The sequence below is a fragment of the Hypanus sabinus genome, chromosome 8 (genome assembly GCF_030144855.1).
Source record: "Hypanus sabinus isolate sHypSab1 chromosome 8, sHypSab1.hap1, whole genome shotgun sequence".
NCBI classification, from domain to species: Eukaryota; Metazoa; Chordata; class Chondrichthyes; order Myliobatiformes; family Dasyatidae; genus Hypanus; species Hypanus sabinus.
The window spans coordinates 157,724,470-157,751,075 of NC_082713.1; the positions used below are offsets into that span (position 1 = coordinate 157,724,470).

The 26,606-nt window shown below is 39.0% G+C and overlaps 1 protein-coding gene across 1 annotated transcript in view; it reads right to left on the minus strand.

Annotated features, from left to right (window-relative positions):
- nup107 (nucleoporin 107) overlaps nt 1–26,606 on the minus strand; it is a 54,145-nt gene that overhangs the window by 3,337 nt on the left and 24,202 nt on the right. Inside the window, exons 9-26 of the mRNA XM_059978338.1 lie at nt 24,782–24,853; nt 23,866–23,954; nt 22,771–22,846; nt 21,198–21,311; nt 21,009–21,099; nt 20,851–20,927; nt 20,348–20,407; nt 20,096–20,238; nt 19,933–19,981; nt 15,622–15,691; nt 15,402–15,520; nt 14,433–14,471; nt 13,994–14,144; nt 7,023–7,135; nt 6,499–6,601; nt 4,524–4,684; nt 3,997–4,122; nt 3,791–3,904 (exon numbers count right to left, since the gene is read on the minus strand). Coding sequence (XP_059834321.1) covers nt 3,791–3,904; nt 3,997–4,122; nt 4,524–4,684; nt 6,499–6,601; nt 7,023–7,135; nt 13,994–14,144; nt 14,433–14,471; nt 15,402–15,520; nt 15,622–15,691; nt 19,933–19,981; nt 20,096–20,238; nt 20,348–20,407; nt 20,851–20,927; nt 21,009–21,099; nt 21,198–21,311; nt 22,771–22,846; nt 23,866–23,954; nt 24,782–24,853 — 1,767 coding nt within the window. The remainder of the gene's footprint in view (nt 1–3,790; nt 3,905–3,996; nt 4,123–4,523; nt 4,685–6,498; nt 6,602–7,022; nt 7,136–13,993; nt 14,145–14,432; nt 14,472–15,401; nt 15,521–15,621; nt 15,692–19,932; nt 19,982–20,095; nt 20,239–20,347; nt 20,408–20,850; nt 20,928–21,008; nt 21,100–21,197; nt 21,312–22,770; nt 22,847–23,865; nt 23,955–24,781; nt 24,854–26,606) is intronic.

A 26,606-nucleotide genomic window follows, 5' to 3' on the forward strand; every position in this document is an offset into this window, starting at 1 on the left:
TCCATGGCTTCCACATCCTTCCTCTAGTGAAGCGACCAGAACTGAGCACAGTACTCCAAGTGGGCACTGACCAGGGTCCTATATAGCTGTAACATTCCCACAGTTGATGAAGGCCAATGCACCGTATGCCTTCTTAACCACAGAGTCAACCTGCACAGCAACTTTTGAGTGTCCTATGGACAGTTTGTCATGATCGGACACTGAACAGGGTGAAGATTTCATATCAGGCTGTCAACTGATAAATATATGCCTGTACACTGCTCTTTCATGATGTATGACTTCAGAAATGTATGATACAGGTCGTATGATTTTGGTGTAATTTTGACTTATCAGTTGTATAACTGGATGACTTCCTTGCATATGTTGAAATAAACCAACGAACAATGACTAATTTGTGTATCCCCACATAAAGGACGGGTTAAATTCCTAAAAACAACTGTATCATGATTTTCCATAATATGAACTGTAACGTTCTTTTAGAGCAATGACTATCCCCCAATACTACATAATGATTTGTTGTCTATGCATTCGCATTGTTCTCCCTCACTGCAATGTGAATACACCAGTTAAAGCCATTTTCCGCTTGTGTGCTTTTATTTAACTGGTATGTAGTTGTGCAGAGACACAATACATTGGTGACAAGTACAAACCTGTATGTCAGAAAATATCACAAACTTCAAGGACAGTTACAGGACAAAACAGTGAGAGTTAAACAGTATGAGAAAGCCATCACAGACGTTAACAAACGTGTGAGTACAGTGCATAGTAACAGTGAATTTAAAGCGAAAATAACATGGCAATAGCTTCAGTTGGAGAAGTTGACAAATTTGATGGTGGTAATGAAGGCTGGGAGACATATATCAAGAGGGTGGAACTGTATTGTAATGCAAACAATGTGGGGGAGCAAAAGAAAGCCCCTACACTTTTTAGCTTAATGGGGCCAAAAACATAGTCTCTTACACAACTTGGTAACCCCCGCAGAGCCAGCAAGCAAGACTTTCGATGAAATTGTTATGATTTTACAAAATGAATTGAGCCCTAAACCGTTCATAATAGCCGAGAGATTTAGATCTTACAAAAGGAACCAGTTAAAAGACGAGAGCATTTCTAAATACATTGCAAACTTCCCCAATACTGTGACTTTAGAGATGGATTTTTTGTCAAAGAATGCTGAAATGTAGATCTCGTGTTGTGATTCCCTCTAAACTGTGCAGCAGAGTGTTAGAAAATCTGCATGAAGGACACCTGGATACAGTCAAGAGGAAGAGTCACGCCCAGAGCTGGCTGGGAATAGGTAAGCAGATTGAAGTTGGCCAAAAGCTGTTTGGGATGCCAAAGTAATCAAAATACACAGGCATCATCACACCCATAGAAGTGGCCGTCACAATAGCAAAGAGTACATGTTGACTTTGCTGGCCCATTCATGAACTCCACGCTTCTGATTGCTGTGGATGCTCACTTGCAGTGGCTGGCGTTATACCAATGAAGTTAACCACCTCAGCAAAGACCGTCTTCACCCTGATGACGCTCTTTGCCAGAAATGGCTTATCAGAACAAACTGTGAGCGACAACAGACCACAACATACATCAGAAGAATTCTGATTGTTCATGAAGAAAAATGGCAGACATTTCAAGTCAGCTCCTCATCACACAGCAATGAATAGATTAGCTGATCCAGGTTGATCCAAACCTTCAAGAGTCCATTACAGCGATGGACAAGGAGGACATTTCTTTACAGCACAAGGTAGTCAGCTTCCTTTTTGTGTATTGGAACCCTGTTCACGTGACGTCAAATCAAACACCTGCAATGCTGATCCTGAGCAGGAATCTGAGATCTCGCATTGACCTTCTGAAACCAGACTTTCAGGTGGAAGTACAGAATAAACAGATCACCCAGTTGGCAAGTGAAGCAGCAAGTAGCTTCCAGTTTGGACAGGAAATCCAAGAAGACAAGTGGACACCTGGTAGAATAGGTACAAGAACTGAGCATTAATATACACAGTGGATATTGGAGATCAGACATGGAGATGTCATGTGGACCAGATACTGGATGCTCAACCAAAGAACACACCCAAGTCAATTGCATCCAACAAGATGGACACATTACAGTCACCGGACTTGCCTCTCAGTGATGATTATGTCACCGACAGTGACGTGACATGAAAAACTGAGAACGTTGTCTCAGACAAGACACCTATCAAACCTGATGCCACTCCACAGCTCGAGGCGCTATCCTGAAACAGAGCGTCACCCAAAAGACCAAACCTTTAGAACTCTGAAGTTCGTTATGGACTGTTATTGTGAAAGCACCTTTATTTGGAATATGGGTTTATGAAAGGGAAATTGAATGTTTTGTTCATGTACCATTTTATGTTGCATTAAAATAAAGGGGGAGGAAGGGTAAATTATGGATCTATTTCTTTTACAGCAATGACCCCCCTTAGCACTACGTATTGAACTGTTGTCTTTGCATGCGCTGTTGCCTACACATATGCAATGTACTCTCTCTTCAACATGAATACACCAATTAAAACCATCTTCCATGTGCATGCTTTTATTTAATTGATATATAGTTGTGCACTGACACAACATGAATCTCCACCCAACAACAACACACAAAATGCTGGAGGAACTCTGGAAGCCAGGCAGCATCTATGGAAAAAAGTACAGTCAATGTTTTGGGCCAAAACTCTTCAGCAGGACTGGAGAAAAAGTGCTGAGTAGTAGATTTAAAAGGTGGGGGGGAGGGGAGAGAAAAGCCAGGTGGTAGGTGAAACCTGGAAGGGGAGGTATGAAGTAAAGAGCTGGGAAGTTGACTGGTAAGATGAGGTGGTAGGGGTGGGGGGAGTTGGGGGGCATTACTGGTAGTTGAGAAATCGATCATGCCGGGCAGGCACGAGCTGGGACCGATGCGAATGTCCATGGCTACCCTTTTTGTTTGAAGGAAGTGGGAGGAACCAAAGGAGAAATTATTGAGAATGAGAACAAGTTCCACTAGGCACAGGAGAATGGTGGTGGAGGGGAACTGTTTACTCTGGTGTCCAGAAAAAAACAGATTTGAGGCCTTCCTGGTGGGGGATGAAGGTGTATAGGGACTGGACATCCATAGTAAAAGTGAGATGAAGGGAGCCAGAGAAGTTGAAATCCTTGAAAAGATCAAGACCGTGTGAGATGTCACAGATGTAGGTAGGAAGGGACTGAACTGGGGAGGGGGGAGGGGAATGAAACAGAGTCAAGGTGAGCTGATATGAGTTCAGTGGGGCAGGAACAAGCTGAAACAATGAGTCTACCTGGACAAGCAGGCTTCTGGATAACCTCCACCCCCTCCTCCCCACTGCACTCCATTGGACCTTGTGTTACAAACATTTCTACAGGTAGGAGAATTCTGACTGTATTGTACACAGAAGAGAAAGGCATGTTGTTTTAAATCCTTAGGAATGGATTTTACATTGTTCAATAAGGCACTGTGTACAAGTATCAAATGAAGAGATTGCCATGTCAATTTCCAAAGCAAACCCTTTAAGTGGCCTTCCGTTGTGAACTGGCAGCCTGCAATGTTTGTCCTTGCTAAACTAGTTCAATTTTCTTTATTTTGTGTTTATTTATTTTTCACAGATTTCATAACAACACATTTTCATTCCATTTTTTTTTGGGGTAGTGATCTGAATTCTGCAAGGGCAAATTTCCTGAACTGTCATGACATTGGGGGTAACTAACTCAACTGCTTAATTTTCAATATTTTACCAAAAAAAAACCAAATACTTCAATAAATATTACTTTTTACTTTTACCTCTCTGATGTCAACCAGCCATCCTCCATTTACAAAAAGCAAGACATTATAGATTTTCTCTTTTACTTCATTGGTCAATTCTTCCAAGTTGTCACTCCATCTTTTATAATCCATCTATTGGAGAGAAGGGATGAAAGAAATAAGTATAGAAAAGGCATTGAAAAATACAAACTACAACAGCTGAAAATTTTACATATATTTTGAACCTTGAACTTTTTCTGCTTGTGCTCATGAGCCACCGTTTCTGTGAAGCTTGCATTTTCAGTAATGGTGGGCTCTTGTGGTGCAGATTGATTCACTTTGAACCATTCATTAAATTTTTCATGAGCTTCCTGAAACAGAGCATAATTTACACAACTTCATTAGCTAGAAGCAGAAACTTTAACAATCAGTAATCATACAACACAAAAACAAAACTGCACAGAAAAATGTGAAAGCATGCTTTCAAAGATTATAGCTTTTTTCAAATTTAAACTGCAACAGAAATATTTAGATAATTAATTTTTTGAAAGGATTATTAGTTGGCAAAAATTGGTTATGTTTGCATCAATATCCTTTGGCGCTCTGGCCAATTTAGTGTTAAGTCATCAATCCATTTGAGGTTATAGGGATAACTAGCCATTAATTCCAAGTTTGTAATTCCAAAAACAGAGCCTTATTTCTGTTCAGCATTCCTCGAGAGTGATTTCACTGCTAGGGATGTAAGATTTAAATATTTTCTCTCCCGATTTACCAGATAAGCTCGTATGCACAAATGTTCCCGGACAGCGTTTTCATCCTCTGCTGGAGGCATAACTTCCATTCCATAATTTTCCCAGTTTGCATACACAGCAGCAACAGAATCCTGTGGGATTTTGCTGAACACCTCTTTAGCTGCTTCATGTTTCTTAGAAGCTGCAAAACACAATCATGACACTAATTACACAAATTATACTCACCTATTCTTAAGTGGGAGGGTGAACAGAAGTCATAGTCCACGTAGATACCAATGGCACAGGTAGAATGAGTGATGAGGTTCTTCATAGGGAGCTAGGTGCTAAGTGTCAGGGCAGGACCTCCAGGCAACACACATAAAATGCTGGAGGAACTCAGCAGTCTAGGAAGCATCTATGAAAAACAGTACAGTCCACATTTCAGGCTGAGACCCTACGGAAGGGTCTTGGCTTGAAACGTTAACTGTACTCTTTTTGTAAGGGGACTAGCAGGAAGGTTTGTTATTGCTGCATGGTGGTTTTTAGGGTTGTGGAGGATGGGGCCAGAGTTAGTGGAGTTTGTGGAGGCAGATGTTGGTAAGACGTCAGACAAAGTTAGGAATCAAAAAGTTGAGCATGCTGCAACTAGTGTCCTAAGCTGCCTATATTTCAATGCCAGAAGTATTGTATAATACTTCTTGGATAATAGTGCTGAAGATGACACCAGTAGGTTTACAAACAGAGGCAAATTGTAGTGAGGAGGGGCTGTTCACAGAGCAAAATTGCAGTCAACAGGATGAGTTGCAACGTAAAAGGCAGAAAAAAATTAAAAAGGGTGAATACGGGACTGAAGGTGTTGTACCGGACTGCCTGCAGTATATGGAATAAGGTAGATGAACTTGCAGCACAGTTGTAGATTGGCAGGTATGATGTGTAGAAATCACTGAATCATGGCTAAAAGATTATAGCTGGGAGATTGACGATCCAAGGATACTCATTGAATTGAAAGGATAGGCAGGAAGGCAGAGGGGATGGTGTTCCTCTGTTGGTAAAAAATGAAATTAAATCATTAGAAAGAGGTGACATAGAGTCGGAAGGTGTTGAATCATTGTGGATAGAGCTAAGCAACTGCAAGGGTAAAAAGACTGATGGGAATTGTATACAGACCCCCAAACAGTAGTAAGGATGTGGCCCACAGGAGATAGAAATGCATGCCAAAAGGGCAATGTTACAATAGTCATGGGGGATTTCAGTATGTAGGTAGGTTGGGAAATGAGATGACTTTTTAGAGCAGCATGTGGTTGAGTCCACTAGGGGGTCAGCTATTCTGGATTGGGTGTTGTGCCATGAACCAGAATAGATTAGAGAGCCTAAGGTAGAACTCTTAAGGGCTCGTGATTATAACATGATCAAATTCACCCTGAAATTTGAGAAGTTAAAGTCAGATGTATCAGTATTACAGTACAGTAAAGAGAATTACAGAGGCATGAGAGAGTTGGTGGTCAGAATTGATTGGAAAAGAAGGCTGGCAGGGATGATGGCAGAACAGCAATGATTGAAATTTCAGGAAGCAATTCAGAAGGTAGAGGATATATACATCCCAAAGAGGAAGAAGTATTCTAAAGGAAAGATGATGCAACCATGGCTAAGAAGAAAAGTCAAAGCCAACATAAAAGCCAAAGAGAGGGCATAAACAGAGCAAAAATTAGTGAGAAGGATTGGGAAGTTTTTAAAAACCAACAGAAGGCAATTAAAATAGTCATTCAGAAGGTTAACATGGAATGCGAAAGTAAGCTAGCCAATAATAGTAAAAAGATTACCAAAAGCTTCTTCAGATACCTGAAGTGTAAAAGTGGATATTGGACCACTGGAAAGCAATGCTGGAGAGACAGTAATAGGTGCATGGAAATTGCTGACGAACTGAATAAGTATTTGGCATCAGTCTTCACTGTGGAAGACACTGGCAGTGTGCTCTAATTGTGTTTTAAAAACCTGCATGTAGAAAGCGGAACATACCCAAGAATTTCCTCATTATCGCATTGCTTTGGATTAGTGCTTCTGCCCTTTGTGCAGGATCAAACATCAACCATTCAATAACATTGATCTTCAAGAGATCTTCCTGTAAAAGTTAGGTAAAGGTCAGTTGTTATTAGCTGGCTCAGATGATAATATTTAAAGTGTACTGACTTCACTGTTCTAAAACCTTCCCTCCTAATATTCATTTGTAATAGCTTTAATTCAACAGGTTTGAACCTAAGTACGGTATTTTGGAAATCGAGATCTGATCACAATAGTTTAGAATATTCATCTAATTAAAACAGAATCCAAGAAAATAGATTAGATTGAGGGACATAACTCCTCTAGTTAATTACTCTTGAAAGTTATGTGAACATGGCACAAAATACTGGTTTATTCTTATTTCAGGTATTTTGCTAAAATTACATTGAATGAATTTCAAAACCTTATTATGGAATGATGAAAAGTACCTTTGCTTACTAATTGCTATTTAAGGTCACAAGCAGACAGAAAACAACACTCACTTTTGTGGTGGCAGTATCCAGAGATGGTGATTGGTCATGGTGAGTAAAGTCCTTGGCATCTTTCTTCCTAATGCTTTCCACCACAGACTTTGTCACAGCTGCTACATCAAGACCTGTGCAACAATTTTGAAAATACATCACAATTTTGGATTCACAATAGGCTTGGATACAGAAGGCAGTGTGTAGTGATGGAGGAGTGTTATTTGGACTGGAGGTCTGTGACCAGAGGTGTTCTGCAGATATCAGTGCTGAAACTTCTGTTCTTTGTGATGTATGTAAGCGACGGATGAAAATGTAAATAGGCCGATTACTACATATGTGCCTGACACAAAAACTGGTGGAGTTGTTGTGGATAGTGAAGAAAGTTGTCAAAAGATACACCAGAATATAGATCCGTTGCTGATATGGCAAATGGAGCTTAATCTAGACAAATGTAAGCATTGTATATAGGAGCAGAATTAGGCCATTTGGCCCATCGAGACTGCTCTGCCATTTCAGCATAGCCCCAATCTTCGGCCTTCTCCTTGTATCCCTTCATGCCCTGACCAATCAAGAATCTATCAACCTCTGCCTTAAATATACATAAAGACTTTGCCTCCACAGCTGCCTGTGTTAAAGAATTCCACAGATTCACCTCTTTCTGGCTAAAGAAATTCCTCCTTGTCTCTATTTTAAAAGAATGTCCCTCGATTCTGAGGCTGTGTCCTCTGGCCTTAAGAGTCTCCCCAATAGGAAGACCCTTTCCATGTCCACTTTAACAAGACTTTTCACCAATCAACCCATCCTTTCTAAAATAAGGGACCCAAAACTGCTCACACTACTCCAAGTGAGGCCTCTCAACATTTCATTCTTGCTTTTATGTTCTAATTCTCTTGTAATGAATGCTAACATTGCATTTGCCTTCTTTACCAGCAGTTCAACCTGAAAATTAACCTTTAGGGAAACTTGCTCGAGGACGCCCAAGTCCCTCTGCACCTCAGATTTTTGTATTTTCCCTCCATTTAGAAAACAGTCTACGCTTTTATTTCTTCTAGAAAAGTACATGACCATACTCTTCCTGACACGCTATTCTATCTGCCACTTCTTTGCTAATTCTCCTATTCTGTCCAAGTCCTTTTGTAGTCTCTTTCCTTCCTCAAAACTGCCTGCCCCTCCACCTATATTCATATCATCAGTAAACTTTGCAACAAAGCCATCAATTCTATCACCCAAATATTTGACATATAACGTAAAAAGAAAAAGAATCAGTCCCAATGGAACACCACTGATCACTAGCAGCCAACCACTATTCCCACTCTTTGCCTCCTGTCAATCAGCCACTGCTTTATCCATGCTAGGATCTTTCCTGTAATACCATAGACTCATAGCTTGTTAAGCAGCCTCAAGTGTGGTATCTTGTCAAAGACCTTTTGAAAATCCAAGTACACAACATCAACCAATTCTCCTTTGTCTATCCTGCTTGACAATTCCTCAAAGAATTCCAAGATTGGTCAGGTAAAACTTTACCTTGAGGAACCCACACTGACTATGGCCTATTTTATCATGTGTCTCCAATCACCGAGACCTCAGCCGTAATATCGACTCCATCATCTTCCCAAACACTGAAGTCAGACTAACTGGCCTATAGTTTCCTTTCTGCCTCTCTCCCTTTTTGAAAAGTGAAGTGACATTTGCAATTTTCCAGTCTTCTGGAACCATTCCAAAAACCTAGTGATTCTTGAAAGATCGCTACTAATGCCTCCACAATCTCTTCAGCCACCTCTTTTGGAACTCAGGTATATACTAGCTCCTTCAGGTGACTTATCCATCTTCAGAACTTTCAGTTTCCCAAGAACCTTCCCTCTAGTTATGGTAACTTCACACTTCAGGCCCCGACACCTGGAACTTCCACCACACTGGTAATACAAAATACTGATTCAGTTCTTCTGCCATTTCCTTGTCCCACTTTGCTACCTCTCCGGCATAATTTTCCAGCAGTCTAATATCCAATCTTGGCATTTTCTTTTATATTTATATATCTGAAGAAACCTTTGGTATCCCCTTTGATATTACTGGCTAGCTTACTTTTGTATTCCATCTTTACCATCTTAATTACTTTTTTAGTTGCCTTCTGTTGTATTTTTTTTAAAAAGATTCCTAATCCACTAACTTCCCATTAATTTTTGCTCTATTATATACTCTCTTTTTGGCTTTTATGTTGGCTTCGTATTCCCTTGTCAGCAATGGTTGTGTTACCTTGCAACTAGAAAATTTCTTCCTTTTTGGCCTTACAAATTGCTTCCAAAAATTCTAGCCATTGATGATCTACCATCATCACTGCAAGTGTTCTTTTACAATCAATCCTGGACAACTCCCCTCTCATGCCTCTGTTAATTCTCTTGACTTCACTGTAACACTGATGCATCTGACTTTAGCTTCTCCTCTCATAATTTCCGGGTGAATTCGATCACACGATGATCACTTGCCCTCAAGGGTTCTTATACTTTAAGCTCTCTAATCAATTCTGGTTCACTGCACAACACCCAATCCCGAATAACTGATTCCCTAGAGGGTTCAACCACGAGCTGCTCTAAAAAGCCATCTCGTAAACATTCTAGAAAATTACCCCTCTTGGAATCCATCACTTTCTTTCTTTTCCCAATCTACCTGCATATTGAAATCTCCCACAACTATTATAAGATTACTCTTTTGGCATGCATTTTCTACCTCACTTTGTAATTTGTAGGCCACATCCATTTTGTGGGGTCTGTATACCACTCCCATCAGGGTCTCTTTACCCTTGCAGTTGCTTAGCTCTATCCACAATAGTTCAACACCTTCTGACCCCATGTCACCATTCTCTAATGATTTGATTTCATTTTTTACCAATAGAGCAACACCACCTGCTCTGCCTTCTTGCCTGTCCTTTCGATACAATGTGTATTCTTGGACATTAACCATATAACAATTACAGTACGGAAACAGGCCATCTCATCCCTTCTAGTCCATGCCGAACTGAATTAAGCTCCTAGCAATAATCTTCTTTCAGCCATGATTCAGTGATGCCTGCAACATTATGCACGCCAATCTGTAAGTGTGCCAGAAGTTCAGCTACCTAATTCCATATACTGTGTGCAGTCAGATACAACACCTTCAGTCCCGTATTCACTGTTTTTGATTTTGTCTGCCTTTTATATTGCAACTCATCCTGTCGACTGCAATTTTGCTCTATCATCAGCCTCTCCTCACTATTCATTGCCTCTGCTTGTAAACCAGCTACCAAGGCTTCAGCTTTATCACTCCTGTTACCATCCTCTTACTAAATTAGTTTCAACCCTTCTGAACAACTCTAGCCAATCTGCCAGAAAGGGTATTGGACCTCCTCTGATTCTGGTATAACCAGTCGCTTTTGAATATGTCATATTTTCCCCAGAATAGATCCCAATGATCCGTAAATCTGAACCTCTGTCCCCTGCACCAGTTCCTCAGCCAAGCTTTCCCCTGCCAAATCATCCTGTTCTTACCCTCAGTGGCACATAGCACAGGCAGCAATCCAGAGATTACTACCCTGGAGATCCTGTTTCTCAGATTTCAGCTCTACCTACGTCACTGGTGCCAATTAGCTGCTCACTGTTGCCCTTGAGAATGCCATGGACCCGATCTGAGACATCCCTGACCCTGACACCAGGGAGGCAACCTGGCATCTGGGTGCCACAGAATCTCCTATTAACACAACAATTCTCTTCACCTTCTAAGCCACATACTCAGTGCCAGAGACCTAGTCACTGTGGCTATCCCCCTTCATTAGTATCTAAAGTTGTATACTTATTACTGAGGGGAATGGCCACAATTGCGCTCTGCCCTGGCTGTGCATTTCCTCTCCCTCTCCTGACAGTCTCCTGCAACCTAGGGTGACTACCTTCCTGTAGATCCTGTCTATGACCTCCTCATTTTCCCATACGAGCCAAAGGTCATTGAGATGCAGCTCCAGTTCCTTAATACGTTCACTCGGGAGCTGCAGCTTTATCTGGGAGATTGGAGGTCTCCCAGACTTCCCACATCCCACACAGAGTAAAAATTCTGCACCTGAAGCTATTCTCACTCAACTACTATGCCCTAACAGACATGGAATGAACAAATAAGAACAGAAAGTGTGTACTTACAAGACACTTTACATCACCCAAGCTTGATGACCAAGGCCACGCTAAACACTAGCACACTCAAAGGAATGACCACTCCACTTGCACTTGTGCTATTTTCATTGGCCCTTTCTAATAATCACTCTTGCTGATCAGTCGCTCCTCAACTTAGAGAAAGTGCTGTGAAACCTTGCCTTTAAAATCTCAGTCGCCATCCTGATTGAAAGCCAGATCTTTTTACGTACTCCCTGACGTTGGTTGTCCAAGGGGTCAAATGAATGGAGAAGGAAAAAGTAAGTGGCAGGATCCTTACAAACACTGATGTACAATAAAATCTTGAAGTCCAATTTCATATTTGCCTGAAAGTAGCAGCACAAGTTGATAGAGTGATAATAGTGTATGCCATGCTAGCTTTTATCAGTCAGAACACTGAGTATAAGAGTAATGAAGTTATATTACAGAGCTATTTGTCTTTGGTTGTACCACATTTGGAGAATTGTGCACGCTTCTGGCTACTGCTTTACAGAAAGGATGTAATGACTTCCCAGAGTGTGAAAAAGAAAATCACCAAGATGCTGCAGGGATTAGAGAGTATTAACTACAAACAATGGTTGGATAAACCTCGATTATCATCTCTGGAGCAGCAGAGTCTGAGGGGAGACCTGTCAAGAGGTTTATAAAACTATGAGACATGGATAGCGTACATGTCAGAGACCTTCTCCCAGGATAGACATGTCAAATACTAGGGGGCACAGAGGACAAAAGTGAGAGGGGGCATGATCTTTTTTATACAGGTGTCCCCTGCTTTACGAAAGTTCGCTTTACGCCATTTCGCTTTTATGAAAGACCTACATTAGTACCCTGTTTTCGCTAACCGAAGAGGATTTTCACTTTTACGATAAAAGGCAGCGCGTGCCCCGAGCAGAGCCAACAAGCTCCTCTCCCGGGAACTACACTCAGCATCAAGCTGCCGTAGCTTAAACACGTGTCTGTGAGCATCTGTGCTTTATCTAGATTTATGTTGTGTATCCGTTAGCAAGCTGTATTCTAAGGTATTGGAAAAGACTAAGAGAGCTTGTAAGGGTGTTACGCTTAGTGTAAAACTGGACGTAATTAAGCGTTTCGATCGTGGTGAACAAAATAAGGACATTTGTGCATGCATTGAACTTGCCTGTGTCCACCATTCACACTACTTACACGCAGAGAGAAAGAATCTTGAAAGCTGTCTATGTTACTATTGGTTCTGCTGTAGCAAAGTGGTTTCTTTTAGTTGGCATCCAGTAATGGATAAAATGGAAAGTCTACTGCTTGAGTGGATTGATGGGTGTACAAAGCATGGTGTTCCATTAAGTTATCTTATACTTAAGGAGAAATCAGTCAGTCTTTTTAATAAGCTGAAACAGAAAGCACTGGACGAGAAATGGCGTTTGGAGGAAACGGTCTCTCGAAGCAGTGAACAATTTTAAAGGCTTCGAACCAACAACAATAAATACGGCAATAGCGACTTTGGCTAAGGAGGCTGGTTTGTGGAAGCTGACGAAGATGATGTTAAAGAGGTTTTGGCGTTCCATGACCAAGAACTGACAGATGAAGAGCTGATGCAATTACAAGAGGAAAAGATACGGATCAAAAACAAATGCAATAACGAACAGCATAGTGAAGTGAATAGTGAAGTCATCCAGGAACTGAATGTGAAGCACTTGTGTGAGATTTTCGCTAAGATTGACATGATTGCAGAAAAGTATGACTTTAATTTTGAAAGGGCACGTAGGTTTAGGGCAGGTTTGCAGGATGTTTTGAGTGCTTACAAAGAACTGTGTGATAGAAAAATGCGTGAGGCTAAGCAGTCAAGCATACTGTCGTATTTCAAGCATTCCACATCAGACAACGAACCTGGACCTTCGACATCGAGGCAGGCAGACATAGAAAAAGGTGTAGATGTTAGTGACCTGCCTGCCCTGATGGATTCAGACGACAATGAGATGACACCCCAGTCTCCTGTACCTCCCACCACCCCAACCTCCGACGACTCAGCCCAATACACCATCATCATTGTGCTCGCTGTCTTCCCGATTCCGGTAAGTGAAGCTACACTGTACATACATTATTTCTACTTTATATAGGCTGTGTATTTATCATATTATTCCTGCTTTTACTATATGTTAGTGTTATTTTAGGTTTTATATGTTATTTGGTATGATTGGTAGGTTATTTTTTGGGTCTGGGAATGCTCAAAAATTTTTCCCATATAAATTAATGGTAATTGCTTCTTCGCTTTATGCCATTACGGCTTATGAAAGGTTTCATAGCGACGCTCTACTTTCAGATAGTGGGGGAAATCTGTATACAAATATGTTCTGCATCTAAAATACATACTATTGTCTTCGGGGACAGGGCAACATCCTTCTGATTCAATGAAAGTTCTTACACACAGGTTTCTTCAGAGCTTTTATCAAAGTCATTTGAGAATATCTGAGCAACCAGACTGAAAACATAGCTATTTAAAAGAGATTGCTGACAACGGTGACAGTTTATTCACTTTCATGAACTTCAGTTCTGAATGTTATTTCCTTACTTTTATTGCACAATTTGTTTTTTTTGTTCTGCACATTGGGCGTTTGATGGTCTTATTTTTTTTAAATGGGTTCTACTGAGTTTCTTTGTTTTGTGGTTGCCTTTAAGAGATAAATCTCAAGGTTGTATATAGTATACATATTTTGATAATAAATGTACTTTGAGCTTCAAGTTATCAGTTTAATAGAAGACTGATCAGAGCAAATGTTATTGTGGAATAATCAAAAACTTAATATTGCAAGAAAAAAGACTTAAGAGAAATGAGAAACTTCTCCTTACCAGCCTCTCTTGCAAGATCTAGACAACGTTTCCTTTGTTCAGTCTCTGTAACAGTCTCCAAGAATGTTGAATATTGAGCGATACCCATCTGATGTGGCAAGTGTCTTACATAAAATGCTATCAAATCTGTGTGCTTCATTTTGATTAGAAACTGCAAAAGATTATTCAGAAGTGAGTTTTCAAGATAAACAATATAATTTTGCTATTATCTAGTAGACAGTTTTTGTGTTTGACCTATAAAACTTATTTAGTTTTAGTTTAAAACGTTGAACGTATAGTTACCTTATTTAGAAACAAAAGGCATAAACAGCAAACCCCATAAATTACACTGACGTTCAAGCTCAAATTTGTTACATTACATGTAATAAACACATGAATAATTATATATTTATGTACAGCATGTTCAAAGGGGTAATTGGAAAGAAGTTAATTATCTTACCTCGATATAACTTTTTATAATGTCCATACAAATCTCCTCCTGAAAATAATAAGATAATTTATCTAAAAGTATCTGTATAAGATTTTAACTTAATTGTCTAAGTTAATTTAATTTCATCAGTTGTATAAAAATTTGGACAGATATCAAAGGAAAGAAATAAATGGAGGAAAAGAGATCCATTCCAACACTGGGCCATATATATTACAGGATAAAATATACCTTTGCATTTCTAAACTAACTCCAGAGAGAGCCTCCAAGAGGACCATGACTTTTTCATGGTTTAGAGCCTTATGTGTCTCAATGACCCAGAGAGCTATATTAGCTGGAGTCAGGACTTCGTGCTTTAGCTCTTGCTAGGTTCACCCATGCCAAACAGGTCAACGAAATCACTAAGAGTGATCTACTAGTCCTCCAGGTTTGGGGGTTCAGCTCTGGGCTAAAAACCCAGACTAGTAACACAAAATCCTTATGGAAACAGCAATGAAGAATCCTTCTACATCTGAGTGTGATGATATCCCCGAGTCTCCACCCAGAACTTGCATGTTTGATAGTGGTGTAAACCGAGCTACTAATATGATGAAGGAAGCCCTAAACACTGCCAGAGATGGAGGACCTTCACTGCTGCCCTAAAAGCCAGTGGTGTAATGGGCAGTAAGTATGTCAGTCCAGAGGGAGAAATGACAAAGACTGATTCATGATTCTATGGTTGCTTTTAGTTCTTTCCAATCTCAAGTAACAGATATGAATATTTCAAAAAGCTGATAACTCATAAAAAATACATTTGTCTTGTTTGCAAAAGAAAACAATATTCACTTAGTTTAATAATGAACCATCAAGTTGAAACTATCATAGATTAATTTCAATTTCATCTGGTTTACATTTTACAGTTAAAAAATTTCAATTTATGAATGTCAGTGTTGCACTGTGGGAAGAAATTTTCCCCCACAGAATCATGAAGATCCAACTTACCTTTGTTGGCATGCCCAAATTCCAGAAGAACAACACAAGATGTGTCATGAATCGAAGGAGGTGAGGAGGAAGAACTAATTTACACTTTGTAAGCCAATCCTGAAATTCATCCAACAAACCTATCATTATCAAACAAAAGGTGAGTTTTAACAACTGTTAGATATGTCAAAATTTATCTGCAGATACTTTATTTCTACTGAATTTACATCTAAAAACTCACCATCGATATCTCCCAAGATGATGTATTTCTGAATGACATGATAATGAGCTTTATTCTCCTCCAAGACTTGCTACAAATAAAGAAATTAGTTCAAAATGTAAAAAAATGTAAAACAGACCAAAGCATTTCATACCATTAAATACACATTAAAGACAATGCAACTCTTTAATAAAAAAAATAATGTCTGCATACCTTGAGATCAGGCACTTACATTTGTGAACTTTAGAAACCCTTAAACTATTTAGAGAACTGAAGAATCAAAAAATCAATTTTTATTTTAAATGTGTTCTCCTGAATCTTGGAAATTAATTTACAATGTACCAATATAGGCTACAAATGCCCAAATGGTCCACTGTTCTGTATCTAGGATTACAGACTGCAATATTAGCAACTACTTCAATTTCACCTAAAGTTTTCACCTGAGTTTGTTAAATGTGTTCAGGAAAGTTTTCTAAGCCAATATATAGAGGTACCAAGGAGAGAGAATGCAATACTTGATCTCCTATTAGCGAACCAGACAGGTCAGGTGACAGTGTAGGCGAACATTTTGAGTCCAGTGATCATAACGTCATTAGTTTCAAGTTAATTATGGATAATCCTGCCAGGATTAAAGGCAAACAGGCATAGGGAACCTTGGTTTTCAAGGGATATTGGCAATCTGGTTAAGAAAAACAGAGAAGTGTATTGCAGATATAGGCAACTAGGAACAAATAAGGTACTTGAAGAGTATAGAAAATGTAAGAAAATACTAAGGAAGAAAATCAGGAATGCAAAAAGAAGACATGAGGTTGCCTTGGCAGATAATGTGAAGGTAAACCTGAAGGGTTTCTACAAGTATGAGTAAAAGGATAGTAAGAGACAAAATTGGTCCCCTAGAAAATCAGAGTGGTCATCCATGTGTGGAGTCTTAGGAGATGGGGGAGATCTTAAACAGTTTTTTTGCATCATCTCCTGAGGCTCCAATTTTTGGAAAATTTTGATAGATTATTGGAAGGTGTTCTGAGAGATCAGATATACAGGTATTTGGACAGTCAAGGACTGATTAAGGATAGTCAGCATGGCTTTTGTGCACGGTAGATCGTGTTTAACAAATCTTGTAGAGATTTTTGAGGAGATTACCAAGAAAGTAGATGAAAGAAAGGCTGTGGATGTTGTCTACATGGACTTTAATAAGGCCTTTGACAAGGTCCCACATGGGAGGTTAGTTAAGAAGGTTCAGATACTAGGTATCCATGGAGAGGTTGTAAACTGGATTCAAAATTGGCTGTGTGGGAGAAGACAGACAGTGGTAGTGGATGATTGCTTCTCAGACTGGAGGCTTGTGACTAGCGGTGTGCCTCAGGGATCTGTGCTGGGATCATTGTTGTTTGTTGTCCATATCAATGATCTAGATGATAATGTGGTAAATTGGATCAGCAATTTTGCTGATGACATTAAGATTGGAGGTGTTGTGGACTGCGAGGAAGGCTTTCAAAGCTTGCAGAGGGATCTGGACCAACTGGAAAAATGGGCCAGAAAATGGCAGATGGAATTTAATGCAGACAAGTGTGAGGTGTTGCAATTTGGAAGGACAAATCAAGGTAGGACATACATAGTAAATGGTAGGGCACTGAGGAGTGCGGAGGAACAAAGGGATCTGGGAGTTCACATACATAATTCCCTGAAAGTGGCGTCACAGGTAGACAGGGGTTTAAAGAAGGCTTTGGCATCCTGGCATTCATAATCAGAAGTATTGAGTATAGGAGTTGGGATGTTATGGTGAGGTTGTATAAGACATTGGGTGAGGCCAAATTTGGAATACTGTGTGCAGTTCTGGTCACCTAACTATAGGAAGGATACCAGTAAGATTGAAAGAGTGCAGAGAAGATTTACTAGGATGTTGCTGGATCTTCAGGAGTTGAGTTACAGGGAAGGATTGAACAGGCTAGGACTTTATTCCTTGGGAGCGTAGAAGAATGAGGGGGATTTGATAGAGGTTTATAAAATTATGAGGGGTATAGACAGAGTAAATGCGAGTAAGCTCTTTCCACTTAGATTAGGAGAGATAAATACGAGAGGACATGGCTTTAGGGTGAAAGGGGAAAGATTCACTCAGAGAGTGGTGGGAGTGTGGAACGAGCTGCCATCTGACATGGTAAATGTGGACTCACTCTTAAGTTGTAAGAATAAATTGGACAGATACATGGATGGGAGAGGTCTGGAGGGTTATGGACTGGGTGCAGGTCAATGGGATTGGCAGAATAAAGTTTCAGCACAGACAAGAAGGGCCAAATGGCCTGTTTTCTGTGCTGTAGTGTTCTATGGTTCTATGGTTTTAAGCTTTTTAACTGAAGAGCTAACATTCTGAAATGTATATACTGACCTGTTTCCTTTGTTGATTTAACAAGAATATACCAGCTGTAGCAGTGCCTGTTGGGACTGCATTGTATTCTGAGCCATCAAGGTTCCATTCATTATGCTCCATTCTTAACATATTGCAAATACCTTTATTTTTACTTTTAAAATTTACTCCAATTCTTTTAAGTGTTTCTTCTTCACTGACCTCCATTCCTCTGGTTGAGGTGGCAATAATAAACTACACCCAAACAAAACTACATCTTTGTCAGACGTATATACCCAGGGGCCTTGGAGTTGATGCTTGACTGAATGAAAGTTACAAAACTGGATTGAAAAAACATTACAATGACTCTCAAGATCTGACAAATTCCTGGTTTACAGGCCTGTTTTGACTTCTTCAAGCCTCCCTAAAAGAAATTAACCCCCATATAAACTATTTTCTTCAATTTCTGTGAAGTTTTATCTATATTCCATTACGAGGACACATGGATGACCAATATTCCAATTCCTGTAGTTACTTATTCCTGTTATGATACAACTACAATAGCACCAATCTCAAATTCATTACTTGATGCACAATACAGTCCCAACAGATCAAATCAAACTTGCTTCATGAAATCAAACTTTGTGCTTCTCTTTTAAACACGTTCCATCCTATTTTTGGAAGGTCTAGTTGCACATGTTCTCTGGATTACACAATTTGCAATTCAGATATTTTGATAATCCCCAAGTGGCACAATCCCTGGAAAATTGGAACAGCATTGGTCTATTCAGCTCCTTGAGCTTGTTCTAGCATTTAAAGAAACTATGTCTTATCTGCTTCCCAAATTAATATCATACAATCATCATTATGTGCTATGACATACTGTATGATGTAATGGTCACGGTCTTTACACAACCATGATTGTTCTTGGCAATTTTTTCTACAAAACTGGTTTGCCATTGCTTTCTTCTAAGCAGTGTCTTTACAAGACTGGTGACCTTAGCCATTATCAATACTCTTCAAAGACTGTCTGCTTGGTGTCAGTTGTCGCATAACCAGGACTTGTGATATGCACCATCTGCTCCCATGGCTTCACGTAACCTTGATCAGGTGGGGGGGGCAGGGGTGCTAAGCAGTTGCTACAACTTGCCCAAGGATGACCTGAAGGCTAGTGGAGGGAAGGAGACCCTTACATCTCCTTTGGTATAAATGTATCTCCACCCTCCACCCAGCACACAATAACCTTGACTAACAAAACTCTACGTCAGTATTAAAATTAACAACTGATCTATCATCACCGATTTTTCCAAGAAGAGTCCAAAACTTCCATTTCCCTTTGTGCAAAGAAATGTTCCAAACTTAATTTCTGAAAGACATGCCTCTAATATTTTGGATAGTACTTCACAGACTTAACTTCAAAATCAGAAGTGAAAAAGAAGAAGGAAGTCCTTAACTCCGATTAGAGTCATCGGGACTCCATTATGACAGCGTTTTAGTTTTTAGTAGACTTTCTTGTTTTTATGAGGCTGAGTTTGCTAGCTTGACGCTCAACCCATCACAGATGGAAAGCGGGCAAGGGAGCCAGCTGATTCAAACTCAGGAGCCTTCGCTTCGAAGTCCGGTGCTGATGCCACTACGCCACCAGAAATAGTTACTATGTATTCCATTTGTTCCCTTTAATATCTTGAAAATTCTAGGTAATACAACCCCAATTTTTGTAAACCTTCTCAATTTAACAAATATCAAGGAACCATTCCTTCTGCTCAGAGTCCTGCCCCATCAGATCTCTTGATAGCTATGATGCAACGAAATTCATTGCTTTCCAAGGCCAATGTTATTTTTGCATCAATCATTTGGTGTTTTGGGATCTCGTTTTAAATTAAAGAAACCATGGAAACAACTTCTTATTCAACTGCACAAAAATCAACAAATTAAAAGAAATATATAGTATAACTTAGGAAAAATACATGCTATTTTCTGTTTTCTCTTACCCTTTTGTCTATTGCTTGCAGTTCTTCAAATATTGCCTCTGGTGTCCAACTGAAAACACACAAGAACTGGTATGTATTGACTTGTTCAAGAAAACTGCATGAATGTTGAAATACAGTTGTTCTACTTTATAAGTTTAGTAATAGCTTTGAAGTTCATACTTACTTTGCTTCCATGTACTCTTTAGGTAATTCTTCCAATTCACTCATAGTACTCAGTGAACGGATTTCTTGTTCCACAAGGCTGTCTACCATAACTCTGAAGTATGCCCAAACACAGTCTTCCCAAGTATCACAAACTGAAAGGAGCTGCAATATATGACAAAATTTAATGTAATACTGTAGGAGCAAAAGCACTTCAGCATTTGTGTTTTCAGTATGAATTTTGTAAAATACCTGACAGTCTTGGATTTCTTACCTGTTTGAGGTTTCCACTTAGAGCAGCATAGATTGCTCGTTCATATCGGTTAAAGTGTTCCTAGAAATCCAAATAGTTCATGGTTATTGGACACTATAAACACTTGCAAAGTTCTGAAGATTAAGTTAGATTGCAGATGCTGGAATGTGAAACATATAAAACAAAACTCCGGAATAACACTGCTGGTCAAGCAGTACCTGTGATGGCACAATATTTAGTTTGCTCTTCTAGTTGAGACTCTGCATCAGTCCTGACTTCTTTAAATGTTCTTTCCTTTGTACAAAAGTTGACTTAATGTAATGGCTTCAATATAAAGACCCGTATAAAAATCCATTTTCTAAAATGGCACGTGGAGAATATTTCCTCATAATTCCAACATTCTAAATTATAAATAAAGCCCATTATACTTTAATTTCTTAAATATTTCTAAAATACCTTGGAATCAAAATTATCCACATATTCAATAAGTTGATAATGTTTTAAATTATGCTTATGTAGCTTACATCTTCTGCCATCCTCCAACAACAAGCCTTCCAAACACTTCTGTATGGATTTCCTTCTACAGTTTCAAGCTTTGCTCCTAAAATCAGAGCAAACAGCAATTTAAACAAGGCCATGAGATCAGCTAACAGAAATTTAACAATTATAGAATAATCCTCACCACCATTAAGGTTTGGATCATGGTACAGTTTCCAGCCTTCTAGTGTTGCTGCTCTCCAAGCCTGACCACAACGTTCACAGAGTCGCTGAGCCTGATGGTGTTAAATTATAAATTGTGTTTTTTTCTGATAACCAAATTAAGACTGTTTATATTATTAATGCCTAACTAAAATTAAAAGAAAAATTCTACCTTATCAGTCATACCAGCTCGTATAAGAGCAAAAAGATATTTCATGAATCTGGCATCATCCTCCCGATCCAAATCAGCAAGAGGCATTTTCTGTCTTATAGGAGCATCTGGATCCTTGGGAGAAAAAAATTAAAACATTTGATCAGAATTTTGTTTTTGCATTGTCATCAAGTTTCAAACCTGGTCAGCTTAATTTAAAAAAGAACAAAGTATTATTGGTGCTAGAAATATAAACTAATTTGAAATTTCCAAGCACAGGAGATTCTGCAGATGCTGGAAATCCTGAGCAACACAAAGTTGCAGAGGAACGCAGCCAGTCAAGAAGCATCTATGAAGGGGAATAAACAGTCAAAGGTTTGGGCCAACATTTTTCATCAGTGCTGGAAAGGAAGGGTGAAGAAGACGTGGGGCGAGGGGTGGGGAATGAGTACAAGCTGGCATATGATAGCTGAAACTGATGTGTGTGGGGTGGGGGAAGAGGGGATGAAGAAAGAAGCTGTGAGGGGATAGTGGAAGAGGTAAAGGGTTGAAGAAGAAGGAATCTGATAGGAGAGTACATGGAAGAAAGAGGAGTAAAGGCACTAGATGGAGGTACTGAGTGGATGAGAAGTATTGGTGAGAGGGGAACAAGCATGGGGGAAAGGGAAAAGAGAGAAGGGGGATATAGCAGAAATGTCTGCAAGTTAGAACAATCAATGTTCATGCCATTAGATTGGAGGATACTCTATGGAATATAATTTGTTGCTTCTCCACCCCGAGTGTGAAATACACAGCAGGTCAGCAGGTGAAAAGAGAAACAGTCGATGTTTCACACTGGTGTGCTAAAATGTTCTGTTGACAAGTCATCAAACCTGGAAATTTATTTTTTATCCCTCTGCTGACCTGCTGAATATAAAAAGCAATTTTAGCTTTACTTAGTTGAAAAAGAGATGGTATACTTTAACATATTGCTCAATTCAGCAAATAAATTTCTGTTTAACTGGATTTGGAAAAAAAAGGATTGTTAAGCTATTCCAAGTAACTAAACAGGCCAAGTCTTGTAGGTGGAGGCTTGTACTACCTGTTCCAAACAGAGAAAGCCTACCTTGCCATTCTAGGTCTGTGTTTTGATTGGCAGCTGGAGCTCCAACCTGTTGGTTTGGAACTCCAACATCTTAAGTCACAGAGCTGGCAAAAGCTCTACAGACAAATCTGCAGCTGCAAAAGCTGTGTTTTTAAACATCTCTATCATTGTGCTATTTAATATTTATTTCAAATAATTTGTAGTCATTATTAGAGAAATGAAATTGTCTAAAATATACACAAAATCATTAAAAATGTTAAGCTGAAAATAATTTAAATAGAAGTTTGCTTCATTATCCATAGGCCTAGGATTACGGATTCAGTATTCAGTACAGTTGTGCTCTTGCAACTGGAAATGCTGGTAAAATTCACAAGGTCTAGTTTCAATATTTCATAAAGTTCAGAACTTCTGCATGCATTCATGCATGGCGGTCTGCAGCACTTCCACTTAAAACAGGGAAATATTTCGATCCCCATGAATCAAATGAGGAAAACCATAACAAAATATTACCAGCTCAGTCACAAGTGGCCTTGAAAATCCAGAGATCCCAGATTTTTGTTGTTTCAACACATGCAGTGTATTTTCCCTACAAGATGAAAATAGTGTTCACAAAATAGAATTAACATGTAATGTTTCTTAGCAGATTACTTGACATTTATTAACTTTGTCTATTTATATCTGCATTACTTCCTAATCCCAACATACTATTTCCCAGCAAGTAACATGGTTTAATGAGCTCCAAGATGATTGACATCACCTGCCACCAACAATACTCCCCAGCATTAGTCTTTAGTTGAATGCTTGGTCTACTATTTTATTAGCTCAAACAATAGGTGCTTGACTTTATCTTGAACAATGAATGGCATATCCTGAAAACAAAATACATCAGAAATTGTGCAAAACTAAAGCTAATACAATGCTGGCACATCAGTTGCTATTTGTTTATTTTAGGATAGCTGTTCTACGCGTTGTGGTGTATTGGGCAACAACTTTGCTGGGGGGGGGGGGTGGGTGTGGGTGTGTGTGTGTGTGTGTGTGTTACAAAGCAGAGTTGCTAGCTCAATGCTCAACCCAGCACGGATAGTGTACAAGGTGCCAGCTGGATTGAAACTTGGGGACACTCGACTCCAAGTCGAGTGCAGATGCCATCATACCACTGGCCAGCTTATGGAAGAGGTTAACGAACTATTAAATATTCCACTCCATGCTATTTATTTTGGCTTGTATTGCAGGGGTTTGGGGAGTTGAGAAGGAAAGGCACAGGCAATGACTTAGCAACATCTTAAAAAAAAGTAAGGTCACAAACAAGCACCCATGTGAAGGATCTGTGCAATTGCCAGTTAATTTAAGTTCTTGAGCACATTCCTAAACTGGTGCAAAAGCACTGGTATTGACCTTTTCCTTTAAATGACCCATTTCTAACCCATGACTCTCCCCACAGATGAATGACATAAAACTTCTTTAAAAATTTAAAAATCAAGTCATAGAATTAATGAAAGTAAATAGCTACAAAAATTCAACTAATGATCAGAGATGGCACAAAGATCTTGACTGATCAGTCAACTTGATTCACCCACACACCTCACAGGAAACAGTGGTGCTTACCAGTATACAGATTTTGCATAAAATTCAATGTTCTCTGCAAAATTTCCAGCCTCATCTCGAGCAACACTTTCCAACCAGTCTACAACGATCTATGAAATTAAAAAGCCATTATTAACAGATCAATTGTATCCTTAAATTCATATTTATACAAACATCCAGTAAGGAAATGAAGCCAATCAGGAGCTAGAGCTCAAATCTTTAAAAAAGCATAATAATTAATCATAATAACTGAAAACTGAGATAACTGTAATATGCAAGCTGATACTGAATGCACGCTGAACATTTACTTCCTTACATATTCTTCCTTTCTGTGCAATACGACAGCTGTACAAACACTAGAAGTTAGATTCCTACACTTCACAATCACCTACTTGCAAACAGAAACCTCAAATGCATTGGCAATTGATTACAACATGCCACTGAGTAATGAATTGTGATAAACTTGGAGCAGCATAATCTATAGGCCATGTGCTGATACCATTAGCAATGTAACTCACTCTAGAGAACGGAAACAATGGTACTGTCTTAATTGTTTATTTAAACTAAAAATATTCAAGATAATTAAAATTAAATTATGCTGTTAAGTTTGGACTTCGATTTTATTTTACTTGTTCAAATAATTGACAAGTGCTAAACAATTTAATGGTGTATCAAATTCATGCATGGTTCATTAAAATAAGAAATTTTGATTTTCAGCACATACAGTTAAAGGGAATAAGATTTTAAGCAGGCAACTCTTAATTAGTAGCTTAAATACTTGCTACAAGTCAATGCAAACAACTGACGAACTATTCTTGTTAAAACAGTTTTAAATTTTTTCCATTAAGTTGTAACAAACTGAAAAATTATCAGCTAAGCATTACAAATTTGTATGTACCATACATTTTTTTCAAGTTTTTCTGTAATAGTATAGTACCTGGCTTTGACGGATCAGTGAATCTCGCTGGAAAAGCATTTCTACAATGGTCTTCTCTGTTACATTTGGTGTCTGGAAAGAAATTGTTCATATGTAACACATTTTATAATTATAAATTCTTAATATGTGCTGCCCATCTATGAGGTGAAGGGAGGAAGGCAGGTGTAGAGAGATGTCAAGTAATGTAGTGATAAGCTTTGATCTTGTAGAACATAGTACACTGTAGCACAAGAACAGGCTTCACTCCGTGATGCTAAATGTAACTAAACCTAGTCAGCTGCATATAATTCACATCCTTCATGTTCACATCCCTGTCCAAATGGTTCTTTAATCCCACTATCATATCTGCTTCCATCACCATCCCTGCCATCATGTTCAAGGCACATACCACTCTGTGTAAACAAACGTACCCTACACATCTTTAAACTTTCACCTCTCACTTTGAAGCTATGCCCTCTAATATATGACATTTCTTCTTAGGAAAAACGATCCTACCACCTATCCTATCAGTGCCTCTCATAATTTTATGAACTCAGCTTTTAGACTTTGACACTTCAGAGAAAACAGCCCGAGTTTATCCAACTTCTCCTTATAGCTAATATTCTCCAATCCAGGCATAATCCTAGTGAACACAAACAAAATGCCGGCAGAATTCAGCACATCAGGCACCATCTATGGAAAAGAGTAAATAGTCGATATTTCAGGCCAAGACCCTTTATCAGAAACATCGACTATTTACTCTTTTCCATAGATACTGTCTGGCCTACAGAGTTCCTCCAACATTTTGTGTGCATTGCTTGGATTTCCAGCATTTGCTGATTTTTTTGTGTTGATCTTAGTGAACCCTTTCTGTATCCTCACCAAAGCTTCCACATCTTTCATGTTATGCAGTACCCCAGAACTGCACACAAAACTCCAAATGGGGCATAACTGAAGATCTATGCAGCTGTAACGTGACATTTGACTTTCTCACTTGATGTCCTAACCGATGAAGGCAGTTTGCAACATGTCTTCTTTACCACCCTGCCTATTTGCATTGCTGATTTAAGGTAATTAAGATCAATGCTGTTAAGGATCCTGCTTGTCTCTATGGGAAGGAGACAGAAAAGGATTGTTTTAAGGAGGATAAATTCAACTTTAAGATTAAATTTATTTATATACAACTGAATTGTTGAGGTGTGCCTTATTCTGATTGTTGAAAGTCACGTCTGTTATGATTGGTTAGTTTAGAAGATGCAGTTGCTTTTCACATCGGATAACTGCCTAGTGTCCAGGTTCAAATATCCTGGGTATATAAAATGCAGGTATGCTCTGCGCCCATTTTTAACTAAGTATGTTCGTTGAGTATTCAGCTTTACCGTGTCTGTAACTTGGGGAACATGAATGTTTGGTCGAAGTTTTACTGTTTGTAAATAAATGATTGATATACCAATTTGAAGTCAGTGCATTTCCTGTCTCACTTGCCAGATTTGCAAACCTGATTCAACATTACAATAACATACTCATCGTCCCAGGTGAATGACACAGGAAAACAAAATTGAGATATCTCAGTTATGCCCTTAGTTTGGACCAGGTGGGCAAGTAGACCCTACTGCCTTAAAAAAATAGAAAATCACTAAAAAATGTTCTCAAAGATTCCTTGTCAATCATTTAGGAGAACCAAGTACTGCAAGTCATCAGTGCTTGGAGGTCAGTCTGTGTTTATAAACAAAGTCTAACATAGTATAAGGCATATATGAGTATTTGAAACTCTCTTTCTCAAAGAATGGTGGAACCAGAAACCATGAATATTTTTAAGGCAATAGTTGATAAAATGTTTTTCAAA